Source organism: Pongo pygmaeus, chromosome 6 (assembly GCF_028885625.2).
Source record: "Pongo pygmaeus isolate AG05252 chromosome 6, NHGRI_mPonPyg2-v2.0_pri, whole genome shotgun sequence".
NCBI classification, from domain to species: Eukaryota; Metazoa; Chordata; class Mammalia; order Primates; family Hominidae; genus Pongo; species Pongo pygmaeus.
The window spans coordinates 42,559,742-42,577,446 of record NC_072379.2 but is presented as its reverse complement, the minus strand read 5'-3'; the positions used below and the strand labels follow the sequence as shown (position 1 = coordinate 42,577,446).

At 45.2% G+C, this 17,705-nt stretch overlaps 1 protein-coding gene across 7 annotated transcripts in view; it reads left to right on the top strand.

The window, feature by feature from the left end:
• Positions 1–11,476, top strand: part of UBE2D4 (ubiquitin conjugating enzyme E2 D4 (putative)) — a 29,770-nt gene extending 18,294 nt beyond the window's left edge. For 3 of the 7 annotated variants that reach the window (XM_054494491.2, XM_054494495.2, XM_063667365.1), the window contains 4 exons: positions 3,931–4,036; positions 5,915–6,008; positions 7,986–8,027; positions 8,441–11,476. In XM_054494491.2, coding sequence (XP_054350466.1) covers positions 3,931–4,036; positions 5,915–6,008; positions 7,986–8,027; positions 8,441–8,516 — 318 coding nt within the window. In that variant the 3' untranslated portion in view covers positions 8,517–11,476. Of the gene's footprint in view, positions 1–3,930; positions 4,037–5,914 lie in introns of all 7 variants that reach the window. The other 4 variants (XM_054494493.2, XM_063667366.1, XM_054494492.2 and 1 more) reach the window with 3 other exon arrangements.
• Positions 11,477–17,705: the final 6,229 nt, after the last annotated feature.

The window sequence follows — 17,705 nt, the reverse complement described above, 5'->3', positions numbered from 1 at the left end:
TTCAAGGGAGTTTGGTTGAAAAATCATAAGCATGCTTCATGGTGCTGTGATCCACCCCTTCTCCCTTCCCCTCTGGAGAGACTGTGGCAGAGTCTTATCAAGTAGTAATTTTCTAGCTTGTCTCTTTCATTACCGTGTGAGCAGCTGAGGATTTTCCTTAAACAGATACCAATGTAGTCCTGAATGTCTGTTGGGTGTTTTCAGGATACCTAATTGCCCAAGGACAAAGGAGAAACTGTGATTATTATTATTGTTTTTTTAATTATTATTTTTTTTTTTTGAGACATGGTTTCACTCTTGTCTCCCAGGATGGAGTGCAGTGGCACAATCTCAGCTCACTGCAACCTCCGCCTCTCAGGTTCAAGTGATTCTTCTGCCTCAGCCTCCTAAGTAGCTGAGATTACAGGCACCCGCCACCACGCTGGCTAATTTTTTGTATTTTTAGTAAAGATGGAGTTTTGCCATGTTGGGCAGGCTGGTCTCGAACTCCTGACCTCAGGTGATCCACCCACCATGGCCTCTCAAAGTGCTGGGATTACAGGCGTGAGCCACTGTGCCCAGCCAACAGTGGTTATTATTAAAAAAATAAGAAGAAAGCTCTGTGGGTGAGTTGGGATTATTTTAACAAGGAGAGATGTGAGCTGAAAGGTGACAGTGACACTCTATGAGAGAAGAAAGTGCTTCTGTCTTTTAAAAATCTCCTTCCACAGGGGAACAGGAGCAACTGGATTTATGTTTTGGCACAAATTTTCTGACAATAGGAGGAATCTGGCAAGATTGCATGATCTGTATTGGAGATATTGAGGCAGATACTTAATGTCTGCGATGATTTTGAAGTTTGACCCTTCCTGGGAAAAATTATATGGTAATAGATGTTCAAGCTACATGCACACAACTGTCTTCTCATATTTGAAAGTAAGTTTAAAAAAAAACTATTAAAAACTATATCAAACATGCAAAAAATTGTAGATAATGATATAAAAGATGTTTGTGCATCCTCCGTCTAGACTAAGAAGTACCAGTGAGTTCTCAGAGCTAGCGGAGGAGGCAAAATCCCTTTTTTTTTTTTTTTTTGAGACGGAATCTCGCTCTGTCACCCAGGCTGGAGTGCAGTGGCGTGATCTCGGCTCACTGCAACCTCTGCCTCCCGGATTCAAGCAATTCTCCTGCCTCAGCCTCCCAAGTAGCTGGGATTACAGGCATGTGCCACATGCCCGGCTAATTTTTTTGTATTTTTTAGTAGAGACGAGGTTTCGCCATATTGGCCAGGCTGGTCTCAAACTCCTGACCTTGTGATCCACCCACCTCAACCTCCCAAAGTGCTGGGATTACAGGCGTGACCACCGCGCCCGGCCGGCAAAATCCTATGTTCCTTTGCCCCAGCCCCTGCATTGGGGTCACTGCTCACACAGAGGGAGTGTAGGTGAGGCGGATTCTTAGGCTCCTATAGCAGTGGAAGCTGCACCTGACTCAGAGCACCTTGCACATCACAGAGAGCGGACTCTTCATGGGTCCCACAACATCCCTGGGAGAGGTACCATGTACCTACGTATAGTGAAGGCTCTGAGGTCCAAGGTCATTTGAAGAAGTAATGTGTGGCTGTGGTTTAAAAAAGAAAAAAAAAAAGTCAAATGTAGGAGAGTATACAGTAGAAAATAGGACCTTCTTTAAACTTTGTCTCTCTAGCCACGCCTGGCCCCCCCGCCTTTTTTTTCACAAGGCATTGAGTCCTACTTGTCTTTTCATTTCTCTTCCAAGAGTAATCTCAACCTGGATAAGCACTTGTTTGTGCTTCCTTGTTTCTCCCATGAATGGAACAGACCTTTCCATGAATCTGCATCTTGCTTTTCCCATAGCAATATATCTTGGAAATTGTTCCATATGATCACATTCATGTTTTAAAAATTCACCTCATTCTTTTTAAACAGGTGTAATATTCTGTTGCTTATATATAACATTAATTTAACCAGTAATCAATCTGAAGACATTCAGGTTTCACATCTTTTGTTCCAGTGGGTATCCTTACATATTTGAAGTGCACAAGGGTATTTTAGGGCTAAATTCTGAGAAGGGGGTTCTTACAAAGGGTGAAATAGAAAGGTGGGGAGGGTTTGTGGCCTGGCAGAGGGTCCACGGCCTGAGCTTTTCTTTTTCTTTCTTTTTTTTTATTATTATACTTTAAGTTCTAGGGTACATGTGCACAACGTGCGGGTTTGTTACATAGGCATACATGTGCCATGTTGGTTTGCTGCACCAATCAACTCATCATTTACATTACGTATTTCTCCTAATGCTATCCCTGCCTCAGCCCCCCACCCCCCGACAGGCCCTGGTGTGTGATGTTCCTGCCCTGTGTCCCCATTGTTCAATTCCCACCTATGAGTGAGAACATGCAGTGTTTGGTTTTCTTTTTTTTTTTTTTTTTTTTGAGACAGAGTTTTGCTCTTGTTGCCCAGGATGGAGTGCAATGGCGCGATCTCAGCTCACCGCAACCTCCACCTCCCAGGTTCAAGCAGTTCTCCTGCCTCAGCCTCCTGAGTAGCTGGGATTACAGGCCTGCACCACCACGCCCGGCTAATTTTGTATTTTTAATAGAGACAGGGTTTCTCCATGTTGAGGCTGGTCTCGAACTCCTGACCTCAGGTGATCCACCTGTCTCGGCCTCCCAAAATGCTGGGATTACAGGTGTGAGCCACCGTGCCTGGCCCAGTGTTTGGTTTTCTGTCCTTGTGATAGTTTGCTGAGAATGATGGTTTCCAGTTTCATCCATGTCTCTGCAAAGGACATGAACTCATCCTTTTTTTATGGCTGCATAGTATTCCGTGGTGTATATATGCCACATTTTCTTAATCCAATCTATCATTGATGGACATTTGGGTTGGTTCCGAGTCTTTGCTATTGTGAATAGTGCCGCAATAAACATACGTGTGCATGTGTCTTTATAGTAGCATGATTTATAATCCTTTGGGTATGTACCCAGTAATGGGATCACTACTGAATCAAATGGCATTTCTAGTTCTAGAAATACCATTTCTAGAACTAGAGGAATACCTTGAGGAATCGCCACACTGTCTTCCACAATGGTTGAACTAATTTACACTCCCACCACCAGTGTAAAAGCATTCCTATTTCTCCACATCCTCTCCAGCATCTGTTGTTTCCTGACTTTTTAATGATCACCATTCTAACTGCTGTGAGATAGTATCTCATTGTGGTTTTGATTTGCATTTCTCTGATGACCAGTGATGATGAGCATTTTTTATGTGTCTGTTGGCTGCATAAATGTCTTCTTTTGAGAAGTGTCTGCTCATATCCTTTGCCCACTTTTTGATGGGGTTGTTTGATTTTTTCTTATAAAAATGTTTAAGTTCTTTGTAGATTCTGGATATTAGCCCTTTGTCAGATGGGTGGACTGCAAAATTTTTCTCCCATTCTGTCGGTTGCCTGTTCACTCTGATGACAGTTTCTTTTGCTGTGCAGAAGCTCTTTAGTTTAATTAGATCCCATTTGTCTATTTTGGCTTTTGTTGCCATTGCTTTTGGTGTTTTAGTCATGAAGTCTTTGGGCCTGAGCTTTTCTGCTGATACATCAACAAAACATCACTGCTTTTTGTGTAAAACTTCTGGGCTTTTGAGTCCTTTCTACCACCCTTGTTACTCCTCAGAGCATACTGCTTTCAGGGAGATGGTATCAATCCCCCTATGTTCAGAATGAGAATCCAGCAGGGAATGGGTCAGGGAACTTCTGGGTGATCACTCACTTCCATATCCCATTAGAGTTTGGGAGTGGGGGTCTGGCTTAGCCTGCACTGTGGGGCCAGGTTTGCAGCACACTCCAGGTACAGCCCAGCAGCGGCTGCTTCTGCTTTACTTGGTTCATTTCCCAGACATCCCTGTGGTTTGTCTGATTTGGGATCTCTTGTCTTTGCAGGTTGCTTTCACAACCAAAATTTATCACCCTAATATCAACAGCAATGGCAGCATCTGCCTTGATATCCTGCGGTCTCAGTGGTCTCCAGCGTTGACTGTGTCAAAAGGTAGAGATGCTGATGGCATGCTCTGTGTGCTCTCTTACACATGTTTTTACCCCAGCACTGACTGAGTAGAAATGGAGGCTCAGAGAGAGCAGTCACCTTTCCCAGGTCACATAGCCCTGTCCACTGCTGTGCCTGTAAGTGGATATCCTAACACCCCTACGAGGCAGCACCAGCAGAACTTTGTGCCCCGCTCCCTGGCGCTTCTCAGCAGTCAATTGCCCTGGTGTGCTCAAGACTGTCACATTGGTGCAAGAAGAAAATACTGATTCTACTTATATTTTTTTATCCAAAAATAAGAAAGGCAAATATTACATTACCTTCTCTGTTCCCTCATTTATTTATCTAATAAGCACAAAACAGACTGTGAGTCAGCCCTGAAGGAAGATACAGGGCATGCCCCCGGGGGCCTCAAAGTTGGTGGAGAAATCCTCCCTTCCCAAAATAAATGATGTTGAGCACATGTCTCTGGTTGAAGTTTAAGAAACCAGTCTAAACTGAGCTTAGAAATGCAGATATTCCTTCTGAACTAAGATGGGCTGTGCATGGGCTATGTATGCACGAGAGACCTGAATGTAGATGGTGCAGTATCCTGGCAGGTGGAGCGTGGGTAGGATGGTGAAAAATCAACCCAAGAGAAACAGAGCCTGGCCTAATTTTTAAATTTTTCTGTAGAGGAGACAGGGTCTCACTTTGTTGCCTAGGCCATTCTCAAACTCCTGGTCTCAAGCAGTCCTCCCATTGTGGCCTCCCAAAGCACTGGGATTATAGGCATGAGCCACTGTGCCCAGCCAAGTATCTTAAGAAACGCAAACCTGCCCCTGTCATTTGTAGCTTTACGTGTGGGGACCTGTGGTCAGAACTTTGATGGATTCACTGAATCCAGTTTGTTTGGAATCATATGGTGAGTCGAAAGCAAAGCCAGGAATGAAAGTTTGCATTTCTCCCTGGGACCCCAAGAATCCAGGCACCACAGTTCCTTCTGCTCCTCACCACAGCCCTAGTGGGTGATTCCCTTCCCCTAGGGTTGCTGAGAGCCACACTGCGTGCACATCCTAGAGACAGTGCTGGCATCTCCTAGAGACAGGAGGATGCATCTGCTTTGCAGTTAGAAGGACCTGGTTCAGAATCTCTTTATTTTATTTTATTTTTTTGAGATCGAGTTTCGCTCTTGTTGCCCAGGCTGGAGTGCAATGGCGCGATCTTGGCTCACTGCAACCTCCACCTCCCAGATTCAAGAGATTCTCCTGCCTCAGCCTCCCGAGTAGCTGGGATTACAGGCATGCACCACTATGCCTAGCTAATTTTGTATTTTTTTAGTAGAGACAGGGTTTCTCCATGTTGGTCAGGCTGGTCTTGAACTCCCGACCTCAGGTGATCTGCCTGCCTCAGCCTCCCAAAGTGCTGGGATTACAGGCGTGAGGCACCACACCTGGTCCAGAATTTCATTTTTATCCATTTATTGGGTGTTCCAAGTCTGTGACCTTGGACAAGTTACTTGAGTGCTCTGAATTCTTGTTTCCTTGACAGTAAACAGGACCCCTAGGACTAAATGCCAGAGGTGCATGATGTAGGGTACAGACAAGGATGGGAGGGCAGTTGAAGACTAAGATGGGGTGCTTCAGTGGAGAAGGGGAATGAGAACCAGGATGCATCCAGGAGAGAAGTATCCTAGCACAGCATGCCTCAAGCCACACAGTGAGGACCGCCTCGGCTGATACATGGGACAGGGCAAGTGGTGCATCAAGAAATTTAGATTGGGCTGTTGAAGGGAAGACAACTGCTTGGTCAAAATACAGAGTGCAAGTTCAGGGAAGTTTACCCAGGGGTGACCCAGTAGCCTCGTGGCTACAGCTGACCAACCTTTTCTTTTCTTCCCAGTTCTCTTGTCCATCTGCTCGCTGCTCTGCGACCCCAACCCCGATGACCCTCTGGTGCCAGAGATAGCCCACACCTACAAGGCCGACAGAGAGAAGTACGTGTCCTCTTTGGGTTGCCTTTGCACCATGACTGCCCCAGGCAGCTCCATGCAGTACCTGTGCTCTGAGCTGGTGCTTCTGGGCTACAGGTTCCCACGGACATCTTCCTGCCCATGCTGAGCCATGTGCACAGCAGGTGTGCCCTGGGCTTGGACTCCTGGCTCTCTCACTAACATGTCCTTTGAGTCTAAGGAGGGAAAAGGAGATAAAAGCAGTTCACCCTCCTGGGTAACTCATTAGCTGCTGCTACTATATATGAAAACATTGCCAAGCCCTGCCCTCGAGACCAGCAAAATCAGTGGTCAGCCAAGAACAGACTCGGAAGAATCTGACAACAAGAAAAATTCTGATTTAAATTCTAGGGTTTATAGCCTAAGACAAGGGGATGTCTGCTTGGCTATACCGAAGGTGAGGCCGAGGGCAGTCAAGGTGGGAAACACTGCTGTGGTCAGTTCGCTGGCTCAGCTCAGAAGTCAGCAGTGTGTTAGACCTTCATTGCCAGCTCTCTGTTTAAACACCAATTAACAGACCCAGAATTGTAAAATTCCGACCCCCTAGGCCAGGCACAACCACATGCACTGTAGCATGAGGGTGTCTGTAGTTGGTGGGGCAGGCACAAGGAGTCATCGCCAAGTGTTAGTCTCTGAATGCTGACAGCACTGTGAGAGAGGCCCAGGTGTGGCAGGGGCCGCAGTCCAGTGAGTGGTGTGAATCTCGGTTGTGGACCTTCAGGGAAGGTATTGCTAGCCCTTTTAAAAGACATCTTCAGTGAGTGCATTCTTCAGTTCATTACTCATTACTTCTTTTCTGTCTGAAGAGATTAGAATAGAGTATGTTTTTTCCCTTTTTTTTTTTTTTTTTTTTTTGAGACAGGGTCTCATTCTGTTGCCCAGTCTGAAGTGCAGTGGTGTGATCACAGCTTACTGCAGCCTCGATCTTCCGGGCTCAACCTATCCTCCTGCCTCAGCCTCCTGAGTAGCTGGGACTACAGGCGTGTCCCACCACACCTGGCTAATTTTTTGTAGAGACAGGGTTTTGCCATGTTGCCCAGGCTGGTCTTAAACTCCTGGACTCAAGCAATCTGCCCAGCTAGGCCACCCAAAGTGCTGGTATTATAGGCATGAGCCACCACACTCAGCCACATGTTTTTTTCAAATTATATTTTTCTTAAGACCGTTATAGATCTTATAATTTCCCTCATTGGAGTTTTCTCAATAACAGTCAAAATTTTTAATTGACTGGGTTTAACTTTTGTTTATTTTAACACTTTTTACGAGATATTTTAGACATACCAAAAGTGATTTTTTTTTTAGTGCCTCTTGTAACTATAAATCTCTCTAATTTATAGTCTCATAGCATCAGGTCTCATTACAATGATGAGAGTAAGTGCACACACCTGCATAGTCTTCAATGGATGCCTGGCCTGCTCCATGTGCTTTACATACAGACTTCTCTAGTTTCCCCACAAGCACACAAGGCAGATACTTTCCCCATGGCAAGCAATCAAAAAAGCCAGGGCACAGAGGGGCAGAACAGCTGCTGAGGATTGTATTGATGCACACCCCGGTAGGCAGATTCCCAAGCCCTTGTTCTGGAGTTTGTGTGCTGGACGGCCTGTAACTAGTACAAACTGACCTTTGTGTGTCTCTTCTCTGTCCTCCCTGCATCCATATTGTAGGACAGGAGAAAGAAAGGGAGGAAGTTTTGCATTATTAAATCTTCCACAGCAGATAGTTATGGAGAATCAACAGTTTGGGGTTTACACATGAGGGGTTCACCCAGCTGGGGGTTTACAGCCATGTCTGATGTGCTTCTGCTCCGGGAAAAGCCTTTATTCCACTCACCCATCAGCCGTAGACGTTTGACAAGCAGCAGCAGCAGCATTCCCCACATCAGTCCTGTTCTCTGCACCACATTGAAGGGAAGTGACCATTTCAAGTGAGGGTGTCACTCCCTCTGCTTTTTTATTCCAGGTACAACAGACTAGCAAGAGAGTGGACACAAAAATATGCTATGTAAGTGCCTCGGAGGTTTTACATGAGACATTGTCCAAGAGAAGCTGGCAGAGAGGTCTTCCCTTAAAACTTTGGACTGTTGGCTGAGCCATTCAAAGAGCATCATCTGTTCTTCAAACAAATGTTGGTCACCCACTCTCTCCAGCTGCAGCATGTTGGTGCCATTTTCAGCAGTTATGGCTTTGACAATGCCACCTCTTTGATGCCAAATCAGCAGCCATTGTTGTTATGATCTGCAGTCTTCCTGGTGACACTGGAATCTCTCTCTGTGCCGCCTCAGTTTGTCTGCTGGTCTCTTGGGGGGCCAGGCCCTGCACGTCTCTCCTACCTGGCCTCAAATGGTGCTGCTGCCCATGATGGTACCACACCAGGGCCTCAGCCTGGCTCCTCACCACATACCCTTTGCCTTTTAGAACTCAGTGCCATCCTGGGTGCCCACGGCAGAGCAGGCTTTCTTCGCACCTCATCTGCTGCAGAACCACATCCTGAGGAGTCTCAGCTTATCCTGGAGGGAATTGGGAACAGTGTCACTGGGAAGTGAAGGCCTAGCCCTGCGGCTTCCACCAGTCTCCTCCTGCAGTGCCACATGCTGGCATTTCTCGCCTCACACCAAGAAGCAGCAAGTGGAAAATTTCAGGATACAAAGCACATAACACCCCATAAGAGATGATTATGTTTTTAGAAGCAAGAGCAAAATTATGAAACCTCTAGAGATTTGGGTCATGTTACTCCATTTGATGAGGATTCTCACTACCGCCCGCTCCTCCCATAGGAGCCTACGCTAAGTCCAAGTGTGAGCCATTCAAAGACTAGAACACAAGGAGGGAGAGAGACTCTTAAATGTAAATAAAAATGCAATTCACTCACAACTCTAAATGATAATTGACATTTCAGCCTCTTTCTTTTAGGCAGAACAGAAGATACACACTTTTAACAGTTATTTGGAGCCTTAAATTACAATAGCCTGTTAGGTGATCGGCTTTCTGCCTTGGCTTTCTGATGCAACACATTTTAAGATTTGCCTTTAAAGCTTTGAGCCTTGAGATTAGGTTAGTTAGGAAGAGGACAACAAAGGGAAGAGATTATTCTAATAAAACTTCCACAGAGGGAAGAAAATTGAGGAGCTTCACATCTCTAAAGCCAAATTCAACCTGATCTTTCTAGGTTGGTTATAAAGCTGGTCCACTTCCAGGAAGTGATGTGTAGGGTGAATAGGAACAAGAGGTGAAGAAGCAGTAAAACTGTGACCAAGTGGCCAGATGGGGCTTTTGCAGGCTGATTGAAAGGAAGTCTGCAGACCCAACACAAGCAGTCAGCCAAAGGTGGCTGTGGGAGGTTGATTTCTTCCAGAAACTTCCAAGTTGTGGCTACAAATTCATTGCCAGATACTTTCCCACTGAGAATACTGAGGTTATTCACATAATCACTTCCTTAACAAAGGAAGAAGCACTTTTAACTTGGGCTGCATTCCCTTTGTGAGGGTCCACATTTAGGATCCTCCTGCTACCATAAGGCCCCTTTTGGGGTCCTTTGGGTATGGCTGCATCTCACCATGTTGAGGATTGCCTTTTTTGTTTTTTGTTTTTTGTTTTTTGTTTTCAGCACAGAGCCTTGCTCTGTCACCCAGGCTGGAGTGCGGTGGTACGATCTTGGCTCACTGCAACCTCTGCCTCCCAAGTTCAAGCAATTCTCCTGCCTCAGCCTCCCGAGTAGCCAGAATTACAGGCATGTGCCACCATGCTGGGCTAATTTTTGTATTTTTAGTAGAGACGGTGTTTCACCATGTTGGCCAGGCTGATCTCGAACTCCTGGCCTCAAGTGACCTGCCCATGTTGGCCTCCCAAAGTGCTGGGATTACAGGCTGAGCCACCGCGCCCAGCAAGGATTGCCGTTTTAATTCTTGTATCTTCGCTGCTTCTTTGGTCTTTGCTTAAACAAAACAATAGATCTTAATAGTTGGGGAGAATGCTGTTACCAGTGTCCTCTAGGAAGGCTGTTAGCATATGGCTCTACTGAGCAGCAATGCCATCTGGTGCCTGAGATCATGTGCTTCAGGCAGTTGTCACACTGCATCTACAGCCAAGCATCACAGAACACTTTACTCATGTGGTCGGGGAAGGTGGGACTGATTCACATGTTAGAGACAGGTCAGATGGGAAAATTAAGGCCCAACTTGGTGTTGGGGAATAACCATACTCTGGTCTTTCAAGTGTAGTAGCTGATGATTCCCAAGAAACTGATGAATTTTCTGAGTCCAGACAAAATTTCCCCAAGCCTGCTCTCTGTGTTGGATATACGTAATAGAAAAAGTCAAATCAGCCCTTTGGGGTTCGTGGTAAAAATTCACTCATCCATTGAAGCCTAAGGTGGCTTTGTACCTTCCAGATCTCTCAGCAAATCCCCTGGGCAGAAATGTCACCTGCTTGCCATGTCTTTGAGGGGTTCAGATCAGCCTGGAGAACAGGCTCCTTAGGTCAAAAACCTTGTTTTAAGAGCCACTGTGGTACAGTCAATGTAACCCACTTGTGCAGAAGCCATGCTTCCAAGGAAGGTCTCAGGTTGACAACTAGACAGCAAATCTGAGAAGCCAACTGTGGAGTAATGTGTTTTTTTCTCTGTGGACAAGAGAGATCAGAAAGGTGCTTGATCTTGAACAATTGACCCATGATGAACAAATGAGCATTAGCTCTCCCCCAGAAGCGTCTGTGTTTGCTCAATGGAGCTGAGATTTTGATCCTCTTTCAGACTCCAGAAAGATCCAGGAGTTCCAAGAACATGGCAAAGAGTCAAAATCTCAGGACAAGGAATTAAAATGCCAGAATGCAAATGTCCAGCAGGCCTGGTAGCTCACAGTTATCAACACCCTAGAATTCCACACTGCCTCACGGCAGTTGCTCAAGGATGGGTATGTTTCTGTCTCTGAAATTCGGGAAAAAGGCTTAAGTGCCAGAGAAGGTGCTTCCAAGACTGTCTGCAGAATTCCTTTCCTAGGGTCTGACTCTGGTACCCAAAAGGGCAGAGAAGGAACCCTAAGATTAGCATAGAGCCACTCATCTCTCCTCCCCTCCCCACCCCTTCTTCCCGTGCTTCCATTCCCCATGGCTGTCTCCTCTGACTGTGACACACACTTCCTCTCCAGCAGTGTTGGGAAAGTTCTGGACCTCTACTGGATCTAGCCATAAATGGTGGTCTTCAGAATAATGGAGATTGTGGCTGCCAGCACCCACAAGACAGCAGCCTCATGCCATGCAGGCAGCAAGCCATCCTGAACAGCGTTCCTCCCAGAGTCTGCTTCCTCACCTGCTGTTCACTGGTGAGAGGAAAAGGGACTTGTTCTCCCTTGACCAGTTTTCTAGTTTTCCTGTTCCCACCCTGGTCTTTGCCTGATGACAGAGAAACTTTCTAAAAAAAACAAAAACAAAAAGCTATAAAAAATCTGCAAAACACTCCATCAGAAGTCAATGATTTCCTTAAAAATACATCTATTTCCTTCCTGTCCTTCTTATCTTCTCCCTTGCCCCCAGACAGGTGTGCTTGCAGGCATCCAGCTGCCTGCATCAGAGCTCCCCTTGAAGGCAGGTGCTCAGCTGGGCTCCATGTTGGAGGGCAAGAGCAGAGCTGCCCCTTATAGCCGGTCTCTCAACCCTGCTGTCCCCCAGCCCACCCACAATGGCTCAAAAGGCTGGTCTTCTGAGAAAGACTTGCTGCTAGCCAATCATCACAATCACTTTCCAGTTATGTTAAGTGGCATCAAAGCATTGATTAGCACTTACAGTATGCAAGATATGGTAGGAGGAAAAGGGAATTATAGAAAGAAACCATGTGAAAATATAAAAGTCACTGATAGACTAGATACACGAATGAGAAAGAAATCAAGCATTATCATCACAGAAAACCACCAAATCGCAAAAGATAAGAAAGGGACCAGGCATGGTGGCTCAACCCTGTAATCCCAGCACTTTGGAAGGCTGAGGTGGGAGAACTGCCTAAGGTCAAGAGTTTGAGACCAGCCAAGGCAACATGGTGAGACCCTGTCTCTTATTAAAAAAAGGAAAGGAAAAAAATTTTTCAAGAGGAAGAAAGTAACAAAGGACATACAAAACATCAGAAACCAATTAACAAAATGACAGGAATAAGCCCTCACTCATCAATAACAACCTTGAATGTAAAGAGTTCAAACTTCCCAATTAAAATATATAGCCCTGTTTAGCCGGGCATGGTGGCACATGCCTGTAAGCTCAGCTACTCAGGAGGCTGAGGCAGGAGAATCACTTGAACTCGGGAGGTGGAGGTTGCAGTGAGCCGAGATCATGCCACTGCACTCCAGCTTGGGTGACAGAGTGAGACTCTGTCTCTAAAAAAATACAATAAAAAAAAATGTATATATACACACACACACATACCCTTGCTGAGTGGGTTAGAAAAACAAGATCCAGGCGAGGCATGGTGACTCACAACTGTAATCCCCATGCTTTGGGAAGCTGAGGCAGGAGGATATCGCTTGAGTTCAACACCAGCCTGGGCAACAGAGCAAGACCACTAGCTCTAAAAAAAAAAAAAAAAAAAAAAAAAAAGAAATTAGCTGGGCCTGGTGGCATGTGCCTGTAGTCCCAGCTACTCGGGAGGCTAAGAGAGGAGGGTTGTTTGAGTTCAGGAGTTGAAGGCTGCAGCTGAGTTATGATTGCCACTGCACTACAACCTGTGTGACAAAACAAGACCTTGTCTCTAAAATAAATTTTGTAAAATGAATTTAACAAAAACAAGATCCAGCTATATGCTGCCTATAAGAAACTCACTAAAAAGATGCATATAGACTAAGTGAAGGGATGAAAAAAGATATTCCACTCAAATGTAAACTAAAAGCATGCAGGACTAGCTATACTCATATCAGACAAAATAGATTTTAGTCAAAAAACAAAAAGAGAAAAGGTCATTATATAATGATAAAGGGATCAATTCAGCAAGAGGATGTAACAATTGTAAATATATATGCACTCAACAATGGAGCACCCAGATATATAAAGTAAATATTACTAGAGATAAAGAGAGAGATAGACCCCAGTACAATAAATTGGGGACTTCAGCACCTACTTTCAGCATTGGACAGATTATGGTCTAGAAAATCAACATAGAGGCATCAGACTTAAAATACACTATAGACCAAATGAATCTAAGAGACATTTACAGACTATTTCATTCAACAGCTGCAGAATACATATTCTCATCAGCACATGGAACATTCTCCAGGATAGCCCATATGTTAGGCCACAAAATAAATCTCAACAAATATTTAAAAATCAAAATCCTATCAAGTATCTTATTAGACCACAATGGAATAAAAAGCAGTATGTTGCAGCCTCCAGAACTGTGAGAAACAAATTTCTGTTCTTTCTAAATTAAAAAAAAAAAAAAGCACTAGAAGTAAGTAACACAAGGAACTCTGGAAACTGTACAAATACATGAAAATTAAACAACACAGTCCTGAAAGATCAAGGGAACAGTGAAGAAATTAAGAAGAGGCTGAGCGAAGTGGCTTACACCTGCAATCCCAGCACTTCGGGAGGCCAAGGCGGGCAGATCACTTGAGGTCATGAGTTCAAGACCAGTCTGGCCAACATAGCAACACCCCATCTCTACTAAAAATACAAAAATTAATGGGCCAGGCGTGGTGGCTCACACCTGTCATCCCAGCACTTTGGGAGGCCACGGTGGGTGGATCACCTGAGGTCAGGTGTTCGACACCAGCCTGGGCAACACAGTGAAACCCCATCTCTACTAAAAATACAAAAAATTAGCTGGGTGTGGTGGTGTGTGCCTGTAGTCCCAGCTACTCAGGAGGCTAAGGCAGGAGACTCTCTTGAATCTGGGAGGCAGAGGTTGCAGTGAGCCAAGATTGCACCACTGCACTCCAGCCTGGGCAACAGAGTGAGACTCTGGCTCAAAAAAAAAAAAAAAAAAAAAAAAGAAAAAGATACAAAAATTAGCCGGGTGTGGTGGCATACGCCTGTAATCCCAGCTACTCGGGAGGCTAAGGTAGGAGAATCGCTTGAACCTGGCGGGGCAGAGCCAAAATTGTGCGACTGCACTCCAGCCTGGGTGACGGAATGAGACTCTGTCTCAAAAAAAAAAAAAAAAAATTAGTGCTGGGCACAGTGGCTCACGCCTGTAATCCCAACACTTTGGGAGGTTGAGGCAGGCGGATCACGAGTTCAGGAGTTCGAGACCAGCTGGTCAACATGGATAAACCCCGTCTCTACTAAAAATACAAAATTAGCCAGGTGTGGTGGCGCATGCCTGTAATCCCAGCTACTCAGGAGGCTGAGGCAGGAGAATCGCTTGAACCCAGAAGGCGGAGGCTGCAGTGAGCCAAGATTGTGCCATTGCACTCCAGCCTGGGCAACCAGAGCAAAACTCCATCTCAAAAAAACAAAAAACAACAAAACACACAAACCTAAACTGCCTCTGTAACACTAATGAAAGGCCACCAGGTTAGAAGAATGAGAGGGGCCTGAATTTGTAGTTAAATGATTACTGCCATTATTCCAAAGGTCACAAGATTTACAACTTCCCCAATAACTCCTGTAAATAACATCACTATTGTGGAACCTAAGATTGGCCTTTTGAGATGTCTTTTCAGGTTTTTGCATCTCTGATAACTGGATGGCCCCAGTTAGACTCCTGTGGCCCCACACAGAAGCAGACAGCACATGACCATTTTCCACAGCCTTATGACTGCACCCCAAACCAATTAGCAGCACCCATTCCCTAGCCCCCTGCCTGCCAAACTATTCTTTAAAAATCTTAGCCTCCAAATTTTGGGGGAGGCTGATTTGAGTAATAATAAAACCCTAGTCTCCCATTTAGCTGGCTCTTTGTGTATTATACTCTTTCTCTGATCTTGATAGATCAGCTGTATCTGAGCAACAGGAAAGAAGAACCCATTGAGTGGTTACAGGACAGCCAACAGGAAACTTAAACAAGAAAAATGGGAGCATGAGAGGGATAAGGGTGAGGTGGTCTACATATGGCAGGCCACATCCTCTCCTCTTTAAAACCCATCAGGGTTTCCATTACACATAGAATAAAACCCAAAGCCCTTCCCTTGGCCTCTCCTTCTCCCTGTGTCCCACTTCTCAGACCAATTAAGCTGGCTCCTACCTCAGAACCCAGTCTCTGCTCCAGGGTTAGTTACCTCCTCTGAGGCTTTCCCTGGCCTATCAAGCTGAAACAGGTTTCCATGTACTACAACAGGAAGCAGTATCATGCTCCCTCAAAGTTCTCACCACCAGAGAGACTCCTCCTTATAGTCTTCTCTACATGGAGTCTGGTCACCTCACTGAGCTGATCTAGTTCCAGAACACAGAGACCTGCTTCTTTGGCCTGCACAACCTGGTTTCAGGTAAGGGTAGCTTCTCCTCAGGTAGACTAAAATTTGAAAAGTGCTCCCAGACCTCCTAGGGCTTCCACCTGGGACTGGTGGCCAAGCGGGTGAAGGAACCTGACAACTAGAAGGTGATTAAATAGGAGTATTCCCAGACAAAGAAGAGAAAAAAAGATATGTTCACCAAAGAGAAGACGGTATAAGTACCATAAGACTGATGGCCAAACTCCTCTAGAATATGGAGACCGGGGGCAGAGGGATGAGGGGGCAGAAAGTCACCTGAGGGTCTGGTCTGAGGGAAAAACAAGCAGAGATGTTACTGAAGTAAGGGGGGAAAAGACTGAAAATTAGGAGATCTGGAGAGCCTCTATTTATGTAAATTCACTTTTTCTAATGTAAACAGTAGTGAAGTCAAAGTAGAGAATTAGGGAGACCTGCACTGTGGAAAAGAGAAAAGATTGAAAAGAAGATCCAAGACGAATTCAAAGGAGGGGTGAAGGCTGCAGACTGGACTGCTGAGGAGAAGAGATATTTTGCCAGAACTTGAGACTTCTCCAGGTCAGGATGAAGTAACTGTTTTCCTCTCAGAAATGTCAGAGCTTCTGCCTGTAAGACAAGGCAGTGGTTCAAATGTATCCACCAAAGTTCATATCTTAGAGGCTTGATCTCCAGTGTGATGGTGTTGAGTGGTGCGAGGTGGGAGATGCTGAGGCTCTCATGAATGGATCAATGCCATTATTTTGGAAGTGGGTTTGTTACCCAAGAAGGGTGTCCAGGTTCTTGGTGTCATGAACAAAGAATTGGACAAAATGCACAAAGAAAGCCAGGAAAGAATGAAGCAACAAAAGCAGAGATTTATTGAAAATGAAGGTACACTTCACAGGGTGGAAGTGGCTTGAGCAAGTGGCTCAAGAGCCTGGTTACAGAATTTTTGGGGGGTTAAATATCCTCTAGAGGTTTCCCATTGGTTACTTGGTGTACACCCTTGTAAATGAAGTAGTGTCCACAATCAGTCCGATTGGTTGAGGGAGGGGACCTAGCAGAGGCCAAAGTGAAGTTTCAAAGTTACACCCTATACAAACCTCTGATTGATTGCGGAAAGGCTGAAGTGAAGTTACAAAATTATACTCCCACGCAAATGAAGACTTGGCCCATGACCAGCCTGATTGGTTGTGGGAAGGGACCAATCAGAGGTACTTTCAATTTTTCATCTACCATGCAGAAAAAGGTGTGGGGGTGGGGGTTGCAAAAGAAGTAGCCTGTGGTCCTTTTGTTACTTGGTCATAAGTAGGCGTTTTCCTTTTGGTTTGGTTCTAGGAGGTTAGTGTGAATTGGCGTTCTGTTCCCTGCTTCCAGCCCCTATTCTCCTGCCTCAGGTTCATTAGAAAAGACTGAGTTTTGGGCCGGGCAGGGTGGCTCACACCTGTAATCCCAGTACTTTGGGAGGCCAAGGTGGGCAGATCACGAGGTCAAGAGCTCGAGACCATCCTGGCCAACATGGTGAAACCCCATCTCTACTAAAAATACAAAAATTAGCTGGGCATGGTGGCACGTGCCTGTAGTCCCAGCTACTCAGGAGGCTGAGGCAGGAGAATTGCTTGAACTTGGGAGGTGGAGGTTGCAGTGAGCTGAGTTCGCAGTCACTGCATTCCAGCCTGGCTACAGAGTGAGACTTCATCTCAAAAAACAAAAAAAAAAGAATGAGTTTGGCCCCTTTTTTTCTCTCTCTCATCCTCTTTGCCCTTTCACCATGTTATGATGCAGCAAGAAGCCCCTCACCAGATACTAGTGCCATGACCCTGGACTTCCCAGCCTCCAGAACTGTGAGAAAATAAATTTCTGTTCTATGTAAATTACATAGTCTGTGGTACTTTGTTACAGCAGCACAAAACAAACAAGACAACAAGCAACAATGATGTGAACAGAAAGAAAAATGGGCATAACAAGTGAACCATGTTTTTGTCCAAATTAGGTCCACAAGTCCTTATCTGCACCATCCAGACTCAAACACCTTAAGATTTTGGTAGTTCATTTGGTAGCAAAAACTGACCTTAATTGCCATGAGGATATTTAGAGTCTTCTTATATTCCACTTTGCTGATTATTCACACATATCACAGCAAAAGCATGAACATGTGTGATTACCAGTTCCTCTCCAGATCCTGTGATAAGGGCTTACAGAGTATACAGGACATACATGGTATAACTTTTCTGAAATCTTAGATTGAATTCCAAAACACATCTGGATTTAAGGGACTGTGGATATATATACACACACACTATATATACTATATATAG